This window comes from Phocoena phocoena, chromosome 8 (assembly GCF_963924675.1).
Source record: "Phocoena phocoena chromosome 8, mPhoPho1.1, whole genome shotgun sequence".
In the NCBI taxonomy this organism is placed as follows: Eukaryota; Metazoa; Chordata; class Mammalia; order Artiodactyla; family Phocoenidae; genus Phocoena; species Phocoena phocoena.
Genome location: NC_089226.1, coordinates 9,616,256 through 9,638,734, shown reverse-complemented (window position 1 = coordinate 9,638,734; position 22,479 = coordinate 9,616,256). Strand labels below are relative to the sequence as shown.

The window sequence follows — 22,479 nt, the reverse complement described above, 5'->3', positions numbered from 1 at the left end:
GGACCCACTAGGCTATGCCTCCCTCTAATTACCAGGTGTCTGGCTCAGGGCCTGGCCAGTTATTTAGAGAACCAGCGCCCACGCCTCGCACAGATATCCGTGAGGCCAGGGCCGCAGGCACCGTCTGCTGAAAGCCTGCTGCCTGAAGCTGCTACCTCCTGACTCCACTCTCCTGGGACCCCTCCTGCCACCCCCGTGCCCAAGTTCGGGGCATCATGTCGCTTGCACACACAGCTGCAGAGTACATGCTCTCAGATGCCCTGCTACCCGACCGCAGGGGCCCCCGCCTCACAGGACTGCGCCTGGAACTGCCCCTGGACCGCATGGTCAAGTTCATAGCCGTGGGCTTCCCCTTGTTGCTGATGTCGCTGGCATTTGCCCAGGAGTTCTCCTCTGGTAAGTGGCTTCCAAGACCCAGTGCGCCCTGAAGTGAGTCAGCCCCCACTGTCTAGATCACATGACTCGGGCCGGGCATCACCCAAAAGGCAGACTATGCATCCGTTTGGGGCACCAGCAAAGCAGAGGTGTTAAAAAACTTTGAAAGTCATTTCTAAAATTTTCCAATAAAAAATATTTGTCTTAATTTCAGTATTCGCATGTTCTGTGTCTTTGCAATGACTAAACTTTTATTTTGATTTTCATGTGGATGATAGAGATTAGGATCCTATAATCTCTCCAGGATTTATGACCTCTAAAGGTCTTAATTAGCCAAGCTTCAGATGAATCTCCTATCTTCTTGGAGTCTTCTTGCTACTCCCCACCTCCAGGATTATTGACTTGAGAACCTATTAAGTGCCTGACAGAGTCTGGCGCATCACAGGTGCTGAATAAATCCACTCCTTCCTCTCCAAGAGCCCCAGCCCCATGCACGAGCACTACCAAACATGTATACCCAGTGTTCTAGGTGCTAGATTAACACAGCGAATCTGCCACCTCTATTAAAGACAACGTGGACTTTCCCGAGAACTGGGATTGCTGGCTTTCTTTGTGGCTGTGTGCTGAGCTCACCACCTTGCCCAGGGAGGTGTGTCGGCCTCCCACTGCCTCTTCATTCACCCACAGTGCAGACCCAGAACCCTAAGGCCTGGGAAGAAGACAGTGCCTGCCAGATTCAGAAATGGCCAGAAAGCTCTTAGCTGATTGTCCCCTGGATCCCCATTCCTCCACCCCAACTCAGGGCTGCCTCAAAGCTGTGTTTCTGTTCCAGGGTCTCCCATCAGCTGCTTCTGTCCCAGTAACTTCAGCATCCGGCAGGCTGCCTACGTGGACAGTTCCTGTTGGGACTCACTGGTTCACCACAAACAGGATGAACCTGGCCAGCACAGGACGAAATCCCTCTGGCCTCACAAGGTAAAGTGGCAGGGGCTCTGTCAAGCCTGCCTCACGGCTGGGTGGCGGGGGGCAGAACCGCATCGACGATAGGTTCTCTCCTGCCCGCCTCTGCTTTCGTATTTTGCTCATTGACTTTCGCGTCTCAGGCATTCTTCAAATATCTGGTCATATTTGCTCCCCCACTTTTATCTGATTGGAAGTTTTGTGCCTAGGGCTGAGGCTGTCAGTTCAAAGTAATCCCTTTGGGCCATTTCACTGGGGAAAACCCCAGATATCAGTATCTGCAATCTGATATTCTGGGCTGCTCAGTTTTCCCAAGAAGAATCATTCAATCCCTAATTTGGGTGGAGGGGGCAGCATGCAGTTGGTATCAAGCTCGTCTGCCAACCCTCTGGGAACTCAGCCGTGGGTGTCAGCATTCACTACTCATTCAGCTCACCCCTGTTCTCAGTATGTTCCCCTGCCCTCAATGGACCCAAGTGCGGAATCCGTCTGGTTTAACGTTTCCAAAGAATAAACCACAAGGGCAGTCGGCTGAGTGCACCATGTTTCAGAAAGGATCTGCGGATCTGTTTCCTCAATATTCCTGTTTCCAGCCCCACCTGCGCCCCCATTTTCAGACACACCCGGTATCTCCCATCCCTGAGTCTTCCTGGTTCTGTGGTGAAAACAGCCTGGCTGTACCCGCCTCAACTTCTCATCCTCTCCGCGGGCTGGTACCTTCTTTCACACAGCTGCTTCCCAGGTTTCAACACTTTGTTATTCTTGTCTCCTCTTCTATTTCCTTTGTCCTTATAGGATTATGTCTTTTGGGTCCCTTTATTGTCATTCTAGTGGGGTTTCATGAGGGAGCAGAAGTAATATGTATGTCCGAGGCACAGTCTTAATCAGAAGTCACTCATAATGTTTTCTAGTTCTGACAATTTATAGGGCCTCAAAATGCCACAGTTCTAGGACCCAGACAAAACCAGAGACTTAATGGAAAGAGTTCATGAGGTGTCTGTCCCTGGAAGTGTTCAAGCAGGATCTAGATGGTAACAAGTTCAAAGTACTGCAGAGGGGATTCACATGTCAGAAAAGAGTCAAATTGTCGATCATCAGATGGCCTGAGTGCTCGTTAAGCCCAGATTCTCTGGCTGCACTTTAAGCCTCCTGAAACAGAAGCTCTAGGGTGAAAAGTTCATTTTCAAGAAATATCATTTATTAGACAGGAGTGAAAAGGTTCTCATTTGCTCTCGTGGTCTAATATACCTTTCCTAGCCTGTCTCTCTTGTTTAGTTCAGAAACACACACACACACACACACACACACACACACACACACACACACACACACACACACCAAATCAAGTAGCCTCCCTCTCTCTTTTTCTTCAAACTCTCCTCTAAAATAAAAAGCATCTATGGTTCAGGAGAAGCTATAGTCCAGTATTTCTTAAGGGAATAAGCTCCAAAATCGGACTGCCTGGTTCCAAATCCTGCTCATTCACCTGCTAGACATGTAACCCTGTATCGGGCACCTAACATTTTCACGCTTCAGTTTCTTGGTCTATAAAATAGTGATACTGATAGTACCTGACGAAGAATGAATAATGCATGTTCAGTACCCAGCAAAACTGTCGCTTAACCGAGCCTCCAGGAGTAGGGTTTTTACTGTGGGCAAAACAGTGGGTCCAACCTGTTGGGTGTGGTGAATATGATAAGAAACATAAGGAAAAGTCCTTTATCTAAGGTAGCAAATAGTGTAGTGGAGGACACCAGCTTTATGAATACCCAATGTCAGTTTACAAATACAGACCCGAAACAGCCCCCAAGGATTCCAAGACAGTGCCTGATGGCGTAGTTTGGCCTTACCAAGAATCCAAAGATGAGAAAAGGCCGTTGCCCATGAGAGAAGGCAGGGCAGGCTACGTGGAGGAAATGGGACCTGACCTCCTCTCTGGAGGGTCACAATAAAGGTCAGCCATGCCGGGGTCCCTGGCAGGACTTGGAAAGCTATGGACTCTGGATGTCTGGAGCAGTCAGAGAAAGAAAAGTGGAAGATTTAGAATGAAGATGCTCTCCCCTAGGATGCCATGACCACCATCGGCCATGATCTCTGGTTAGCTACCCAGGCTAACATGCATGGAGAATGGGGACAGGAAGCTCGCGCTCCCTCTTGCTCTCTTTCTTTCCCTTCCTTCCTTCCTTCCTTCCTGTCTCTGTCTGTCTCTCTGTCTGTCTGTCTCTCTCTCTCTCTGCCCTCCCCTTCTGAGGCAGGAACTGGGGAAGGAGAGCCCCTCACTCAGCACCCTGTCTGCAAGGTTGCAAGGTCTGGGCGCCCTGGGCCTCCCTCCTCAGCTCGCTCTCACCCTGCAGGCCCTCCCCTACTCCCTGCTGGCCCTGGCCGTGGCCATGTACCTGCCGGTTCTGCTGTGGCAGTATGCAGCCGTGCCGGCCCTCAGCTCAGATCTGCTGTTCATCATCAGCGAGCTGGACAAATCCTACAATCGCGCCATCCGCCTGGTGCAGCACATGCTGAAGATCCGGCAGGAGGGCTCGGACCCACACGCGTTCTGGGATGAGCTGGAGAAGTGAGTTGTCTCCTCCACTGCTTTCTGAAAGACGCGGTCGAGCCCTAAAATGGGATCTTGCAGAGTAATCTTTAAACTATCCTCTGCACCATCCTTCTCGAGAATTCAACGTTCTTAACACGTCACCGCATTGACTTTCTATCATCTCTGTACAGGGAGAGGGAGAGGACTCTGCCTCCAGTTTATAGGTGACTCCACCGAGTCACAAAGGGGTTAGCCTCTGAAAGACCTCTTTTTCAGAACCCTGAATAGCTCCTCCCAGGCCTACAGGAAAAACAGCCCAATTCTCCCAGATACTTTTCCTAGGCCATCCACACACTGTCATCAACTACTTCCTCAGACTTCTGTGGAACACCTAAATGACAGAAACCTTCCACTCCACCTAGGCAGTCTCCTGCTTTCCTCCTGAACAAGCCATTCATTCATTTAAGCATTCATCTGTCATTTAGGAGCACCAGACACAGCTCTGGGTGCTGTGGATACGGGTGTGTGTGTGTGCTGGGGGCGGGAGCTTATATTGTATTGAGGGAAAACAATGAATTAGCATAACACATAAGAAAGTTATATGGTAGAGGATAAGTGATATAAAGAAAACTAAGACAGGGGAAGGGGCTCAGGAAAGCTGGGAGGTGGAGGGAGGTGCAGTTTTAAGTAGGGTGGCCAGGGCAGGCCCCCTCAGGGCACAGCTGAGCTAAGGTTAGAGACCATATTCTGCCTCGGGTTTGTGTACATCTCTATCCTCTGAAAAAAGCTCCTCTCCTGTCTATCTTTCTGAACCCTATCTACCTTTGGAAGGCCGATCTAAGACAATATTCTCCATAGAGGTTTCTGGACACTCCAGCTCACACTGCTTGTCTCTCTCCTAACTTTTACAACTTCCGTGGTTTGTATCCATCATTTTAGCAACAGAACGAGCATTATTTTTATTTCCTATTTGCATGTTTCATCTGCCCCTTCCCTACAAGCCAGACTGCAAGCTTCTTCAGGGCAGAGACTGGATTACATCTACCTGAACACCACAGCTCTCAACAAACACTTGTTAGCAGATTTCTTTCTATAAAATGAACTGGCCTAAAAAAAATCATACACAAAGGAAACAGACCAAGAACCAGACGTGGTTATTTAGAATCCCAGTCCAGTGCTAAGTTAATAAGTCTCAATGCTTCTTAAGGATCCTCCTTCAGCTTAGAGATTTAGTCTGCCTTGCCAGGCAGAAATCCAGAGTGATCATTCATTATTCACTGATCATTCACTGGGTTTACTGCATTGCACGCATGTCTTGGAGAATTAAGATACACTCACATACCTCTCTTTGGGGAAAGGAGGGGTTATGCTCAAAGAAGGCAGACACTCCTGTGAGCCAGTAATGCTGTGTCGCATACACAGATGCTGTTACTGCCCCACATGGCTCTCTCAGGATACAGTTCTAAATGGTCCCTCCTAATCTTGCCTCCTTTCTTCCCCTGCCCAGGGCTCGGAAAGAACGATACTTTGAATTCCCCTTGCTAGAGCGGTACCTGGCCTGTAAGCAGCGCTCACACTCACTAGTGGCCGCCTACCTCCTGAGGAACTCCCTCTTGCTCTTCTTCACCTCAGCCACCTACCTATACCTTGGCCACTTCCACCTGGATGTCTTCTTCCAAGAGGAATTCAGCTGTTCCATCAAGACAGGGCTGCTACATGATGAGACCCACATCCCCGATCTGATCACGTGCAGGCTGACCTCTCTGTCTGTCTTCCAGATTGTTAGTCTCTCCAGTGTAGCAATATACACCCTGTTGGTTCCAGTGGTAATATACAACCTCATGCGGCTGTGTCGGTGGGACAAACGGCTCCTATCCATCTATGAGATGCTCCCGGCTTTTGCCCTCCTCAGCAGAAAGATGCTGGGATGTCCCATCAATGATCTCAATGTGATCCTTCTTTTCCTCCGAGCCAACGTCTCTGAGCTCATCTCTTTTAGCTGGTTGAGTGTCCTTTGTGCACTGAAGGACACAACCACCCAGAAGCACAACATTGACACAGTGGTTGATTTCATGACGTTATTGGCTGGCTTAGAACCCTCAAAACCTAAACATCTCACCCACGGGATGTGTGATGAAAATCCGTAGTTAAGAAACCATGAAGCAAGAAATTTTATGGAAAGTAAAAACCTCTCCCCTTCTTCACAAGTCTCACGCACTAATATACAAAAACACCCACTTTAGGATTGCTAAACTTGCATTTAGCTGAATCGAACATCCTGTGTTATGCTATCCCAAAGGTGAGAAGATATAATCAATACATGGAAACAAATCTGAAAGCTGGAGCTGATGAGTCCAAAAGCTAAAAAAAAAATAGATCTAGAGCTTAATATGAAGACAGAAGAAAAACTAAGACTAAAATTAAAATCTAGGGACTTCCCTGGTGGTCCAGTGGTTAAGACTCTGCGCTCCCAATGCAGGCGACATGGGTTTGATCTCTGGTCGGGGAATTAAGATCCCTCATGCTGTACAGCATGACCAAAAAATAAAATATTTAAAAATAAAAGTTACCATTATTTTTAAAAAATCAAAAAAATATTAAAGTCTAGACATTGTACAAAGGGAGAGGTTTCTACAGGCTATTAAATGGAGGTAGTTTCTTCTCACTCTATTTACGCCTTTGTAGGATACACACTCAGTTTAGAGCAAGTGGGGTAATCTGGTAAGAGAATAAAGATATGAAATCCCTGGGAACCCTGTGGTGTGGCCTCAAACCCCAGCTTGTCTTGTGGAAGTCACCAACCTTGCCCACGTATCCTGTGGCCTGCAAGATGGGCCAAGAGATGCTGATGACAGGAATTTGCCGTCTGCTCTTGGGGCTTAAGGACAGCATAGAACAAGGCCAGGGCCATCAGCTGTGGGTGGAGCCTTGAGGTGTACAGATACGCTTTTTCATTGTGTAAACCAGGGACTCGCTTCACCAAGGGCTGGGATTATGGGCTGCAGACTCCGTAATTCTTGATGGGCCCAGATATGCTTCTGATACCCCAGGGGATGCTCTACCTCCACTTACAGCCAATCACTGATAGCAACCATTTAGAACTAAACAGGATAAACAGGTCCCCAACTCTCTCTTACCCATCTTAGCTTCTAACTCCCATTGCTATGTTTGGAACCTTGATCTGACTCCAAAGGCCATGCTCGGACCACAATACCATGCTGTCTCTCATTTGCTGTTTGTAGAGCTCCACATTATGTATTTCTTCAGAGAATTTTTGCATAAGTCATTTCGACCCCTCTTCATATAGACAAGTAGAAAAGTTAGACAAATTCAGATAAGTTTACCTAAAACAAGCAAAGGGGTCGATATACTGACATTCATCAATGGCTTCCTGTTGTCGCTCGGTAAAAGCCTCACTCTTCAGTTGGTACACAAGACCTTCACAGTCCAAATCCTGCCTGCTCCTTCAGTCTCTCCTCTTGCCTCTGTCCACATACATCTTCCACTCTGATCAACAACTTGCAGTTCCCACGCTTCTCACGATGCTGAGCCTGTGAATATGCTGTCCCCACTGCCCAGGATGCCCTCCTCTGTTCTGCACTGGGCCGACTGCTAGCTCCCCTTCAAAATCTGCCCAGGCATATTTCCTTCAAGAAGCCTTCCCAATCTCCTCTTTCCTTCCCTAACTAGGTGCTGCTATATCATCCAATACCTACCTCTGAGATAAAACTTATTACACTTAATAATATTAATATAGCCCATGTATTTGTCTTTTCCTCTTAAATAAGTTTCCTAAAGGCTGTGTCATCATAGGCACTAATAAATAAATATTCTTCTGAATACATAGTGAATAGTTGCTCAGGAACATTACATTGTCTGGAGAACACAGAACCAGCCACTAAAATACCCTGTATTGAAAAAGCTTTGTACACAAACATGCCCTTCACAGCAATTGATGACCAAAAAGTCAAACATGGATGTAAATAATTATGTAAAATTATTAAGCCATAACTGGAATCTTAAGCAGCCATCTAAAATAACATTTATAAAGAACTTATAATAGCACTACAAAATGACTATGATAATGGTAAGTGAACAAAAGAGGAAACATTATGTTCGGTATGATCTAACCTATATAAAATGCATTAAAATATTAAACATACAAACTACTACATATGAAATAAGCAACAAGGATATATTGTCTGGCACAGGGAATCACAGCCATTATCTTGTAATAACTTTCAATGGAGTATAATCTGCAAAAATACTGAATCACTATGCTGTACACCTGAAACTAATATTGTGAATCAACCATACTTCAATAAAAAATTATACATGTTAAAAGTGATTCACTTGGGCTTCCCTGGTGGTGCAGTGGTTGGGAGTCCGCCTGCTGATGCAGGAGACACGGGTTCGTGCCCCGGTCCGGGAAGATCCCACATGTCGCGGAGCGGCTGGGCCCGTGAGCCATGGCCACTGAGCCTGCGCATCCAGAGCCTGTGCTCCACAGCGGGAGAGGCCACAGCAGTGAGAGGCCCACGTACCGCAAAAAAAAAAAAAAAAAAGTGATTCACTTCGTATGGCAGCATTATGAATTTTAAAAAAATCTTCGTTGCACTGTATTTTCTAAATTTTGCATGAAATGTTTTAGAAGTTGTAAGGAAGTGTTTCTAATGAAATAAAGCCTGCAAGGACAAAATACAGCTGAACAGCAAATAAATCAGGCAGTTAGCAAATAAGGGTTAAAAAAAGAAGAAGAAAAAAAAAATCTGTCAATCAGAACTACCTATATTCAGGTTCCAAGGAAAAGTGCCAGTCTATAGTATGAAAGGCATGATTATGGATATTTTGTAAACTGAAAGTATCCTGGCAGTTTCCAAAAATGAATCTATATGGTTGCCTTGAGTATGTTTGTAAAACCATACTGGAACCGTGAGTTCCAAAAGGACAGCTTTCAATACGAATGGACAAAAAGGACTCTTGTAATCTTTCTCTCTGTGTTAAAACCATTTTGTCAAGACTCTTGCCACTGTTCTTACAATTCCAGAAATGAAGTACCTGGGTTATCGATTCTAAACCTTTTTTGAACTGATTGTAAGTTACTTATTTTTTTATTTTTTGTAAGTTACTTATTTTAGCGTTAGCTTTTTCTCCAGTAACTTACTGAACTTAGTGTTTTAACTCTGTACATATTTTCCTTAATTTCCGTATACAATTCTAGAAGTCTAAATTTTGAGTATATACAACAGTAATTATATATCAGTAGAGTACCTTTCAGTTTATAACTATCCACCTCATTATTCTAAAGACTATATTCAGTTTTGAGAGGAAAAACCTGTGACCCAGAGGCTCACTCAACTAGTTAGTGGCATTGCTGGGAGAAAAATGAATACTACAAGCCTTCTGCCTTCCAGCCCAGCTCATTTACCAATACTGCATTCTAAAGAACTGTCTATTTATTTGATGATTAGACAGAACTTGGTTATAAAGTTAGAGCTATATACATATAAGTTTAGGTACAGAAACATATTTTTGGTTTCATTAGGCAAATATTTACTCAGTGCCTACTTAGTGCAAGCATGTTATTAAAAGTGCCAGTTAAATCTTCCATCTTCCCTACTAAATCCTGATCTGAGAGCAGAGGACTTTTTTCTATTCACCACTGTAATCCCAGCTCCCAGTAAAAGGACAGCGTAACAGGCCCTCAAGAAACATCTATGTGAGCTGTATAAAGAAAGGAAGTAGGGAAAGCAGCAGCCCCAGCAATGCGTTGGAGTGCATCCTACAGTCCAGAAGGCCAGTCTGTATCAAGTGTGGAAAAGTGGTGCTGAAACGCAGTGGGTGGGGTTCGGAAGCGTGTATGAGATTGGCTTCGGGAAGATTTTTGTGCAACTTTAGCGCAACAATAACACGCCTCAGCTAAACACACACACGCGAGTCTCAGAGTCATTTCCAGCCGCCCTCCTCCTCCCCAGGTTCTCCCCTTCCCCTCCCCTTCCTTTTCCCCTCCCCTTTCCCTCCCCTTCCCTCCCATTCCCTTTCCCTCCCCTTCCCCTCCCTTTCCCTTTCCCCTCCCCTCCCCTTTCCCCTCTCCTCCCCTCCCTTCCTCCCCTTCCCCTCCCCTCCCCTTCCTCTCCCTCCCCTCCCCTTCCTCCCCTCCCCTTCCCTCCCCTCCCCTTCCCCTCCCTCCCCTCCCCTTCCCTCCCTCCCCTTCCTCCCCTCCCCTTCCCCTCCTCCCCTTCCCCTCCTCCCCTTCCGCCCCTCCCATTCCCCTTCCCCTCCCCTCCCATTCCCTTTCCCTCCCCTTCCCTCCCATTCCCTTTCCCTCCCCTTCCCCTCCCCTTCTCTTTCCCTCCCCTCCCATTCCTTTTCCCTCCCCTTCCCCTCCCTTTCCCTTTCCCCTCTCCTCCCCTCCCTTCCTCCCCTTCCCTTTCCTCCCCTTCCCTCCTCCCCTTCCGCCCCTCCCATTCCCCTTCCCTTCCCTCCCCTCCCCTTTCCCTCCCCTTCCTCTCCTTTCCCTCCCCCCTTTCCCCTCCTCTTCTCTTTCTCCTCCCCTTCCCTCCCCTCCCCTTCCCGCCCCTTCCTCTTCCCCTCCCCTCCCCTTCCCCTCCCCTTCCCTTTCCCCTTCTCCTCCCCTCTTCCGGAGCCGAGGATCGGCCGAACCGAGAGGACCCAACTCCCAGCCCCGGAAGTTACGCGCGGCCGGCGCCGTTATGTAAGTTCCGGTCACGGCTAACTTCCGAGGCAGACGCGGAAGTGCAGGGAGGCACCGGCAGCTGGGTTTGGTTGCAGGATTTGTGGCCGAGCCCTGCGCCTCGTGAATGTTCTAGAGAGGTCGATTCCTAGCGGCCGGCTTCCACCAGCCCAGACCAGACGTAGCCGGCGCTAGGGGCCACTCCTCGGCCGAGGAGCTGATGCCGGCCGCTCCCTGGAGCCCCCGTAGCGGGGCCGGACCATGAGCCTGCTGGGCGGCCTGGCCTCCTCGCCGCGGGCCCCGCTGCAGTCCGGCAAGGCCAGGATGAAAAAGCTCCCGAAGAAGAGCCAGAACGAGAAGTACCGGCTCAAGTACCTGCGGCTGCGCAAAGCGGCCAAAGCCACGGTGTTTGTGAGTGTGACCGGCGCTCAGCCCTTCTCAGCCTCGAGCCTCTCCTAACTCGCGAAATCTTTCCCCGAACTGTTCCCCTTCCCAGAGTGACAGTAGTAATATAGTGTTAGGTTTTACATTGTACATTACTTCTTGTTAGCCTCATGCCTTGGACAAATTACGTAATTCCTGTAATCCTGGTTCCTCATCTGCAAATGAGAGCTAATAACTGCCTTGCAGACTTAATGAAGATTAAATGAGGAAAGTAAAGCGCTCGGTACCTAGAAGCTGTGCTAATAAGTTTTAGTCATTATCGTCATTACCGGAGAACTCTTGGAAATGCCTTTGAGCCTCCAGAGAAACCTAAGAAGGAGGCGCTATTTTTAAAGTAGCAGCACTTAAGCCCCGAGGGATGATTTGCTCGAGGGCACTATGTCAGAGCCCTGGCTCCAACTCAAACACCTGATTCTAGTTTCTTTAGTACTTCCATTACGCAGCCTGTTTCCCAAGCACCCCGCTTACTCATAACTGACCCCTTCCACGAACAGGCACATGAAGCTTTCAGTAATCCCCCCTTCTAACCTCTTTTGAGTCTTCCCGATCTTTTATTGTAGAGGCACTGGATTTACTGAATGAATGAAATGGTTTTCCAGCCACAACCAAGTGTTATAATATTCTGGCTTGCTCAAGCTCACCTCAATGCTTGGAAATAGCAGGTGTCTCAAATATCTCCCCACATCTGAATCACCACTACCTTACCTGTTCTTCTACCAAAAGCTAGAACATCCCTCAGCTTTTTTGGAAGCATAAGGAAAGGTTTGGAAATCAGAGCATTCATTCCGAAAACATTTATTTGGCACTTGCCATGTACACTGGAGAGAAGTAAGAAAAGCGGAATTAAGAGGATTTAGTATCTAATTATGTTACCTTTCTTTTATTCCCTAAATGTCAAAGGTACCTAAAGCTTGGCACCTATGTTGTTAGGATACTGGTTCCACCAAGTCTATGCAGAAGGTTTTGTGAAGAAAAGGGATATTGTTTTGATCATTCAAAGTTTGAGGTCCCAACTATGGAGCATCTAGATTGGAGCAGTCCCCTCAGGACTCTTGCTTGGGAACTAGATTGAATCGTCAGTAAAGAAAGCTGATGCTTGAATACACATAAATAGGTTATGAAATTTAAGAATTTTATAGACTAGACTAGATTTTGTTCCATCTATATTTTCTCTTTAAGGTTCATTCTACATGGGATGCTTTGGGTTAGGTTCGCTTTGTAAGCTCCCCAAGAGTCAAGGCATATTTACAGGGGTTGTGTTTAAGCATCTATGATTTGAGCAGTATGCCCTTTTCTTTGCTAAAGGCTACCCTAATTAAGGTGACCATATGTCTTGGTTTGCCTAGGACAGCCCTACTACTTTGCCATATTGTTCTGGCAAAATCATTAATAGCTCCCCCCTTTCACGCAAAGGTGCACCAGTTTCTATAAATTATCTAATTACTCTGCCCACATTAGAACTTGACCTTACCTTTCTAGGTTTGTTTACAGTTTCTCTGCAAGGTAGACTAGCACTTCCTTCTCACCCAGCAACACAGACTTCTTTGGTCTGGAATATAGCTCCTCTTCTCAGCGTAATACTTCGATCTGTTATTCATTTTGTGTGACTATATTCAAAATTTTCTTCAAGGAAAATGCTGCTATTTGTGATGAAATTGCTCGTCTTGAGGAAAAATTTCTTAAAGCTAAAGAAGAAAGACGGTGAGCTGGTTCATTTTGTGTTCAGAATTACATTTTTTGGTGATTGATACGGTGTTTCTGCTCCTATGAATTTTCCTCCATCGGGATTTTTGTGCTTTGCACAGCCCACTGGCCACTAATCTGGTACAAAGTCACAACCTACGGTATTGGTTCCTGTTTACCCAGGTCGTGTTGGACCATGATGATGAAACAGCTCTATTCATCTCTCTTGCCACATCTTATAAGTAATTTTATTATAACTCTGCAGTTATAAAAGCCAAGGAATATAAGAAACTGCATTTCATTCTACACATATTTATTCCATATGTAGTACTCCGTGAGTACATGTACATGTGCAGTCCATGGTATGTGCCCTTCAGAAGCCTAACACCTTCCAACATCCAGTTAGAAGCGCTCTCCAGATGCAAAAGAGATACGCTATAATCCTTTATCCTTAGCTTCTTGAAGTGTTATTCTCTGGAGCTTCGTTTTTCCTGGGGTCCAATAAGAATCTTACTTTTGTGAATGCAATAATCTTTGTATGTAGTTCTGGCTTTTCCCAGTACTTGAATAAAATATGGAATTGTGATAAAACAGAAGCTCATACTTCTGCTCCCTTTCCTTCCCGACCTCAGGTACTTGCTAAAGAAGCTCCTTCAGCTCCAGGCTCTAACTGAAGGGGAAGCACAGGTTGCAGCTCCTTCCCACAGCTCCAGTTTGCCCCTGACTTACGGTGTGGCCAGCTCTGTGGGAACTATCCAGGGAGCTGGGCCGCTTTCTGGGCCCAGCACTGGAGCTGAGGAACCATTTGGAAAGAAATCCAAGAAGGAGAAAAAAGAAAAAGGCAAAGAGAACAACAAACTGGAAGGTACCTTGGGGAGAGGATATCGGTTGCCCCAGTGGCTCAACGACTAATGACAAAGACCTGGTACTAACTGGTAGACACTCGGCCCCAGAGATGACTTAAACTCTCACCTGGTCCTTAAGCAGCCCTGGTAGCCCTTGAAAACCACGTGTCTTAAAGCCACTCCAGGTGGAGGAATTGCAGTTAGACCTGGTTAAACGTGATGGGAGCAGGCCAAGGCCTCCCCCTTCTCCTACACACCCGACTCTCTGGGTGCCTTCAGTTCAGTCTTTCCTAGAGGCAGGGAAATGGGCTTGGTGGCCTTTTGAGCACACAGATGACTTGGGAAATTGCTGACCTTATAAATGAAGTCAGAGGCCTTAAAAAGTATAAGGCTTTTAGATACTAAGCACTGATACCAAAATTGGTTACTGCCAGGTGGGTGGGTTAGAAGAATACTCAGGGCTTTGGGGAAAAGTCCCATGTGCCCATTCAGGGAGTGTGTAGAACCAGGATTGGCTTATTGCTCTTAGCATCGTGCAGAGTTTTCCCTTCCCCTCAACACTGGGAAGGGCCTAAAGTGGGTGACCCTAGATTTGCGTTTCAGTTCTGAAGAAAACATCCAAGAAAAAGAAAATGGAGACAGGTGCTCGCAAGCTGGTTCAGCCCATTGCCCTGGATCCCTCAGGACGGCCTGTGTTCCCCATCGGACTGGGGGGTCTAACAGTATATAGCCTGGGGGAGGTGAGTGAGACCAGCGATAAAGAGAGAGGAGAATCAGAAATACGGGAGTGGGGCTGAGCTTTCCCTCCCTGTTCCCGTTAGCACCAGCCCCTTGCTGATCCAGACCAACCCCAGAAACTCTCCAGTCCCTAGGAAACCAGGTCAGTTTTGTCTGCTACACATCCTACGCTCTTTCTCTCTCTGATTTGAGTCACTCTTTGCAGCCCCAAGGTGGTTCTAAAGGCTACCGCAGTACCCTGGACTTCTACATTCTCTGGTGACCTCAGTGGCGGGTTGGGGGAATCTTCTTTTATAGATCATCACCGACCGACCTGGCTTCCATGACGAGGGTGCCATCTACCCTGTGGGCTACTGCAGTACTCGGGTATACGCCGGCATGAAGAGCCCAGACCAGGAGTGTCTGTACACCTGTCAGATCAAGGACGGTGGCACACAGCCTCAGGTACCCACTCTAAGAATGACTGCTGGTTTTCTTTTTTTTTTTTTGAGAACCTTCTCTGTGACACGCACTTAATATATATTACCCATTCAGACACTTTACAAGGTAGATAGTGTGTAAGATGCAGAAAGTGATCGGCCCTGAGTCCCACCTCTGCTAATAAGTGATCTGAGCTGGGATGTGAATCTGCATTTGTGTGATTGTCCTACTGACACCCATTCCCTTGAAGCGTGCTGGTGCTAATGTCAGTATGGTGACCACGTGAGGCCTGATCAAGCTGCTTGTTTGTAAAGTGCAGGCCTACATTCAGGGAAGGTTAGCTTGACACTCTGCCAACTCGGGTGGGACCAAGATGGAGGTAGCAGAGAAACTGCATATTAGTTTCTGACTGCACGTACTCTTGAGGACCTGGGAGACCTGAATCCTGGTCATATTAAGTATCTTTGTTCATCCTTCTCGGTGCTGTGGTTCAAGACAATTCACTTTCCCAGTCTCCTCTGGGGGAAAATAGACCATTTTCAGAGTTTCAGGCTTCACTGTCTGATGATGTTACAGATCGCTAGAAAATGGGGTGGAAGGAGGTAGAAGCAAGGGAAGGAGCCTTTGAGCAGAAGCTGAGGGCCTGCCTGACGCGTCTGGACAGTATTGCATCACCCCTGTCCTGGTTAGAACGCTGTTGGCTGCAGCTGAGAGTTTGCGTGACCTTGGCCATGCAGCATTTCTCTTTAGAAAGTGCTCTAACAGACAGTCTCGACATTGTAGCAGTAATTATAACAAATCTGTATGTTCAAGGAAGATCTAATCAAAATCCTAATAGAATGTAAATGGTAATTGACAAGCTGGTCCTTAATTTCCTCTGAAAGACAAATTGCTAAAATATTAAAAAAAAAAAAAAAAAGTCTTTGGGGTTTTTTTTGTTTCCTTTATTAAGCCACTAACCCATCCAGACATTATTTTCAGGTACATTGTGAGCTTTAATTTTTTTCCCCTAACATCAAGTGACACATTTAGTATATACTAAATACATATAATACTTGAGCATGTTTCCAGACGATTCTGTTTCATCTATTTGTCTATAAATGCCAGTATGACTTTTAATTGCTTTAGCTTTATAAAATGTTTTATACTATAAATATGTTTTAAAAATATAGAACAATATATTTATAATCCTAGGGTGAGGTGAAAAGGTTTTCCTTAGCAAGATGTGAAAAGTAGAAGCCATAATGGAAAGTAGTAACAGATCTGACTATTAAAAATTTAAACACTTCTGAATTACCAAAACCACCATAATCAAAGTTAAAAGCGACAAACAAGAAGAAAATATGTCACAGTGGATTAATATCCAGATAAAGTGCTCTTGTGGTCTAAGATAAAAAAGCAGTCAGATAAAACAGGCATTTCACAGAAACAGTGCAGATGGTCGATGAGAGCAGACCTTACTAGTAGTTAGGGAGACGCAAATAAAACAGAAAGATCTTATTTTTTCTCATAGGCAAATATAAGATAGATAATAGCAGATGTTGGCCAGCATGTAGGAAAATAAGTACAAATGGCATTAGTAGGAGGGAAAATTTGTAAAGTTCCTTTTTTTGGAAGGCAGCTGGGCAGTATCAACAATTTTAATGTGTGACTCCTTTGATCCAGAATACTTCTAGATATTCTAGTATGTCTTAGAGAAATGTGCGAATGTGAACAAAAGAATTACATACAACAATGTAATTGTGGCATTGTTTGCAATAGCAAGAAGTAAAAAGTAGCCTAAATACCCACCAATAGGAAAATGGTTAAAAATTAAGATATATCCACCTTGTGTAATATTATACGGCAGTTAAAAGAATGAAGTAGGGAAAGATCCCCAAACCAAAATACTACATTTTGGCCTTTTAATTGCCCTTTGCTCAAATAGAATATATAGTTTACACACAATATAAAAAATTGGAATTGGCATGATCAATACCAAATAGAAGAGCAATCCTGAAATATTTAAAGATAATTGTTTACGGTTTTTTCATGAATTAGCTGAGAAATCAGTATAAACCATCACAATGTTAAACTTGCAACATGTCACTGAAGTAACGAAACCACTGACTAAAACTACTCTCAAGATAATTTATTACTGATAAAATTGAAAGAGCTCTAAAATTGACACAGGAAAATTGAATCAAATGAAATAACCACAGAAGAAAACTAACAGCAATAGAAACTACTCAGTAAGGTTTGCTTTTGGATTCTAAAAAAATGATCAATAATGCACATCACTGGGAGGAAAAAGAAAAAAAAAAAAATATATATATATATATACAGAAAATAAATTAATTCTGTGTGGAATAATTTTATTAAACATTGAAAAACTGGAAACTGCTTAACTGAACTTTATAGAAAACTGGTTAAGGAATTTAAATGACTAAAGAGAAGCTGTTACAGAAATTTTTTTTTTTTTTTTTTTGCAAAAAGTCGTGAACTTTATAGAAAACTGATTAAGGAATTAAGTTGGGTAGATAGCACTTGTTACAATAATGCTTTCTTGGCAGAAATTCCTCAGTATCAGTATAATTTTGATTTAACAGTTTCTTTTTATAAATAGGATATTTTACAACTCAAAAAGTAAAGTGAAATGGCGATTTGCAGTCAAAACGGCCTATACTCTTCCTAGGCGTTATAAAGTAAATCTAAGATTATGTGGAGAATGATTTCGTTTGTTTTTAAAATACCATTTGTATTAATACTTATAAATGTAAGTAAGTGGATAAGAAAGCATCTGGAAAGGTATATAAGAAATTACGTGTTGGCCTCTGGAGAGGAGTCAAGCAAAGAGTACAAAATTAAACAGTCAAAAGACTTGCTCTGTTTTCTTGGCTTGGAATTTCTAACAGCCCTCTAGGAATGGTACCCACCTCCTACCTGGTATACTCAGCTTCAGGTTCCAGTGAAGAAAGAGTAATAGCAGTAGTGTGACTCTCTCTACCCCCTTCTCCTTGAAGACTGACCTCGTTGCTCCTTTGTATTCTCAGTTTGAAATTGTTCCTGAAGATGACCCCCAGAATGCCATTGCCGGCTCTTCTGCAGACGCCTGTCATGCAGAACTGCTCGAGACCATAAGTGCTGCTATGTAAGTTGACCAACAGCTTGGAGACAGGCTAAAAAGATCACTTTGGGTACACTGAGGCCTTCTCTCTTGCTTTTAATGAGTAGAGATCCCTTATTTTATAGAAAGCTATCCTGTGTCCTTTGAATGTCTTAGCAGCTACAGTCTCCAGAGTATCCAAGTGAGGAAAGCTTATTCCATGTGTTCATACCCACATTCTCATCTCCCCCTCAGCTCTCAAGCTAAAATTCTCCCTCTCCTGTTTAGGGGGAAACTAATGCCCAACGTGCATCCATCTGGAGCTGACTTTTTTGGGTTTTCTCATCCAGCCATCCACAACCTGATCCAGAGTTGTCCAGGAGCTCGAAAATGCGTCAAGTAAGTGGGGTCAAATCCATTCCCTTGAAAGAAGCCCCAGGGACCAGGTGGGTCAGGGACCTAAACTGGCGGTCACTGCTCTGCTCATTCATCTATTTAATGAGCTGCTTCTGTGCACGAGGCACAGTGTGGGTCCTCTGCGGCCCCTGGACGGCGAGCAGGAGCCAGTACCCCACTGTACTGAAGTTCTTACCGTCTGTGTGCACCATGACGGCAAACGGATTGGGAAGTCCTGCAGAGTAAGTGTCACTAAAGAAGCCTGTCTGTGTGCTTTTCATTTTTGGTTAGTTAATATGTTTTTCAGATATATATGGCAGAGACCTAAAGAAAAAAATACCTGGTCCCTTTGGAGGGAAGAATGGGTTGTATGGCCAACAGACAACTCAGTAATGATCCCTTTGGTCCTGCAGTTACCAGTGGGTGAAGTTCGACGTGTGCAAACCTGGAGACAGTCTGCCGCCCCAAGGACAGCTAGAGAATGATGCAGCTACAAGCTTTGAAGCCTTTCAGAGACAGACCTTCCATAAAGATCATAATGATCCCATTCTACAAGGTATCTTTTATTTTCCCTTCTGCTTCGAAAATTGACCATTTTTAGGCAGCCCTCCGCTCTTCATCCATTGCTGAGTATCCCATATCTGGGCAGTGAGTGATGGAAGCTTCCCCTGCTCTGGCCATGGGCAACCCTCGCAGAAGTCACAGGGCGTGGCTGAGATCATGGTGAGGCAGGGCTCACTGAGAAGCTAGGGCATCTCATTTTCTAACCTAAATAAGACCTAAGCAGAATACAAGGGAAAGTTTACTGTGGGACTGAAATTTCAGATGTAGTAAAGGGGATCAGGTCATGGCCTTGGTCCTGCCTATGTCCCGTGGATTCCCTCCCACAAATGAGTGGAGTGACCAGGGGATCTGGCATAGGAGTCATATAGGGAGAGCTCTGGACTAGAAAGAAGAAGATAGTATTAACTTCTCTGTCTCTGCCTACTATGCTGTGTAACCCTAGGCAAGTCACTTGATCTATTTCAGCCAGTTTTGTTCTTTTTTAATATTTTATTGAAGTATAGCTGATTAACAACGTTGTGTTAATTTCTGCTGTACAGCAGCGATTCAGTTATACACATATATATTTTTTCATATTCTTTTCCATTATGTTTTATCACAGGATATTGAATATAGTTCCGTGCTGTACAGTAGGACCTTGTTGTTCATCCATCCTGTATATACTAGTTTGCATCTGCTAGTCCCAAACTCCCAATCCTTCCCTCCCCCTTGGCAACCACAGGTCTCTTATCTACGTCCGTGAGTCTTTGTTTCATAGATATGTTCATTTGTGTCATATTTTATATTCCACATATAAGTGATATCACATGGTATTTGTCTCTTTCTTACTTCGCTTAGTGTGATAATCTCTGTCCATCCATGTTGCTGCAAATGGCATCATTTCATTCTTTTTTATGGCTCATATTCCTCTGTGTCTGTATATGCCACACCTTCTTTATTAATTCATCTGTCAGTGGCTTGGCTGTTGTAAACAGTGCTGCTGTGAACATAGGGGTGCATGTATATTTGCGGGTTATAGTTTTGTCTGGGTAAATGCCCGGGAGTGGGATTGCTGCATCATATGGTAGTTCTATTTTTAGTTTTTTAAGGAACCTCCATACTGTTCTCCATAGTGGCTGTATCAGTTTACATCCCCCCAACAGTGCAAGAGGGTTCCCTTTTTTCCACAACCTCTCCATTATTTATTGTTTGTATATTTTTTGATGATCCATTCTGACTGGTGTGAGGTGATACCTCATTGTAGTTTCGATTCGAATTTCTCTAATGATTAGTGATGTTGAGCATCTTTTCATGTGCCTCTTGGCCATCTGTATGTCTTCTTTGGAGAAATGTCTGTTCAGGCCTTTGGCCCATTTATTGATTGGGTTGTTTTTTTGTTTTTGAGTTGTATGAGCTGTTTGTATATTTTGGAACCTAAGCCCTTGTCAGTCGCATCATTTGCAAATATTTTCCCCCAGTCCGTAGGTTGTCTTTTCATTTTGTTTATGGTTTCCTTTGCTGTGCAAAAACTGATGTTTGATTAGGTCCCATTTGTTTATTTTTGCTTTCATTTCTATTGCCTTGGGAGACTGACCTAAGAAAACATTGGTACGATTTATGGCCGAGAATGTTTTGCCTATGTTCTCTTCTAGGAGTTTTATGGTGTCATGTCTTATAATAAGTCTTAAAGCCATTTTGAGTTTATTTTTGTATGTGGTGTGAGGGTGTGTTGTAACTTCACTGATTTACATATGGCTGTCCAATTTTTCCAGTACCACTTGCTGTATTTCAGCCACAGTTTTCTTCATTGTAAAAGTAAGTATCTGTCCTGTCTTACCAAACAAGGGCAGAACTGGGCTGACAGATGCAAAAGAGTTGAAAGAATTAAAAGGACATGTATGTGTCTGGTCGAGCCAGTCTCCTGAGATTCCCAGGCAACAGTGGAACTTGAGGAATTTTTTTTCTCCAGGATCCTTGGACCTCCCAGAGCTTCAGCCTACACCCTTTGTGTCTTCTTATCAACGCATGTTCCTGACACATGAACCCTTGGTAGATACTCACCTACAGCACTTGAAGTCTCCGTCGCAGTGTAGCCCAACTCAGTCTTCAGATTGAACAGGAAGGGATCGATGACCACATCATTTTCATCAGGATGGATTTTTTATCTTAAACTAGAACTTAAGACTATATGGAAGAAGGCAGCGACTCAAGTGAAGAAGATAGTAAATTAACACATTTTGTCGCGGAGGTTCCCATGGCGACAGCTTTCCTGGGAAAAACTTCAGCTGCTTTATTTTTAGTAATAAATTTTTCTTGACAGTTCTGCTTATTTTCATCTTGTTGTAATCAGGATATAATCTCTTGGCTTAGCTCTGCCTGAGGTAAACTTAAGTCCTTTGTAAACCAGAGGGAGAGATGGCTGCTGACTCATGAGGAAGGTAGTAAGATTCTGACAACCTTGCACCCTTGATTCTGATCTAGGTCAGTGAATATTAAGTCGCAGCCCCTACAACCAGCTGCTGCTTTGTCTTCATGTCAGCGTCACCACAGTGAAATCCTGCTTATCCCCAAGCTGCAAGGTCCAGTCCCAGGCCCACTGTTCATCTTTTTCACATTTCACAAGGGGATCAAAAAATCCTCTCTAACCCTTCCTACATTCCCTTTGTGGCTCCTTATTGGAGAATGTGCTTGTAGCTAAACCACATGATAACACACATTTAGACAGAACGTGATTGGTTCCCATCCTCCGTAACAGACTCACCCCAACAGTTCGTTAGTCGTGTAATGATGTAATTCCGCATTCTGTATAACTGAATTTTTTGGACTCTGCTTGCAGCATTAAGGTAGAGGCATACCACACCACCTAATCCCAGCCAGGACAACTCCACGGTGCCTTGTGGGATGCTTCGCTGCCCACCCAGTCCGGTACCAGGGCTGGCTGGAATGGGAAGGAACAAAAGGACCCCGGAAGTAGAAGAATGGGGAAGGTGGTGAGAACTGGATTGTCACTGTGCTACCGTCCATAGCTGCTAACGGGGGAGGAAACAAATGGGCCTAGCATCTTACAGGACTATATCTGGATGGCAGAGGGAGGGATCAGATGCAGCATTTAGAGCACATCACACTGGCCACTGCAAAGTATCAGAAACTAAAGTAACTAACATTAATTTTATGATTCTTAATTATAGTCTTACAAGTTTGTATAGCTTTTACAGCGCAAAGACAATAGTAAAATTTGGATAATAGCAAATCAGGGATAGAAAGGAGATTACTCAAAACTGTTAATGTTTTTCTTTTTTCTTTTTTCTCTGCATAAGGTGCCTGAAGCCATTTGCACTTACACAGAAATGGTATATGCTGCTTTTATCACATAACCAATATCTTTCCATTCTGTTACAGCCTGAGTTAATCACAGATTCAAAGTGAGCGTCATTCTAAGAAGGACATTAAAAAAAAATTTATGTAAGTTAGTGCACGGTTTTCCTTTAATAAGTATTCATTTTGTAGCTTTCCTAGAACAGTGTTTTTCAAACTACAAATCTCAACACACTAGTTGTTCTTAAACTTAGGCAATCAAGACCCACATCTTTTAAAATTAAATTAGAAGACAATTAGAACATATTGGAATGCATCGCATGTCAGAGGTTCAAACTGGTTTCAACTGTAGTGTGTATATAGGCGTTTATGTACCATTCACACAATACACATGGGGATACATGGAATGATGTAAAGTGTTTTTACTATGGATCATCATTTTAAGTAA

General features: G+C 44.5%; 2 protein-coding genes across 2 annotated transcripts; both read left to right on the top strand.

Annotated features, from left to right (window-relative positions):
• The first annotated feature begins 215 nt into the window (after positions 1-215).
• On the top strand, positions 216-6,015 carry PANX3 (pannexin 3). The gene is made up of 4 exons (XM_065883003.1): positions 216-396; positions 1,208-1,350; positions 3,690-3,904; positions 5,376-6,015. The coding sequence occupies exons 1-4, from the start codon at positions 216-218 to the stop codon at positions 6,013-6,015; spliced, it is 1,179 nt and encodes a 392-aa protein (XP_065739075.1).
• Positions 6,016-10,609: 4,594 nt separating this feature from the next.
• Positions 10,610-21,033, top strand: TBRG1 (transforming growth factor beta regulator 1). Its single transcript, XM_065882625.1, has 9 exons — positions 10,610-10,973; positions 12,637-12,707; positions 13,322-13,554; positions 14,138-14,274; positions 14,570-14,716; positions 17,725-17,822; positions 18,066-18,176; positions 18,587-18,729; positions 20,686-21,033. The coding sequence occupies exons 1-9, from the start codon at positions 10,824-10,826 to the stop codon at positions 20,829-20,831; spliced, it is 1,236 nt and encodes a 411-aa protein (XP_065738697.1). The 5' UTR covers positions 10,610-10,823; the 3' UTR covers positions 20,832-21,033.
• Positions 21,034-22,479: the final 1,446 nt, after the last annotated feature.

What these genes read in the sequence shown, in the direction of transcription:
- PANX3 (XM_065883003.1), top strand. Translation starts at nt 216, where the DNA reads ATGTCGCTTGCACACACAGCTGCAGAGTACATGCTCTCAGATGCCCTG. An exon ending in AATCCCTCTGGCCTCACAAG is followed by an intron (nt 1,351 to 3,689) that starts GTAAAGTGGCAG and finishes CTCACCCTGCAG; the next exon opens with GCCCTCCCCTACTCCCTGCT. An exon ending in TTCTGGGATGAGCTGGAGAA is followed by an intron (nt 3,905 to 5,375) that starts GTGAGTTGTCTC and finishes TCCCCTGCCCAG; the next exon opens with GGCTCGGAAAGAACGATACT.
- TBRG1 (XM_065882625.1), top strand. Translation starts at nt 10,824, where the DNA reads ATGAGCCTGCTGGGCGGCCTGGCCTCCTCGCCGCGGGCCCCGCTGCAG. An exon ending in AAAGCTAAAGAAGAAAGACG is followed by an intron (nt 12,708 to 13,321) that starts GTGAGCTGGTTC and finishes TCCCGACCTCAG; the next exon opens with GTACTTGCTAAAGAAGCTCC. An exon ending in TAATGATCCCATTCTACAAG is followed by an intron (nt 18,730 to 20,685) that starts GTATCTTTTATT and finishes TTTTTTCTCCAG; the next exon opens with GATCCTTGGACCTCCCAGAG.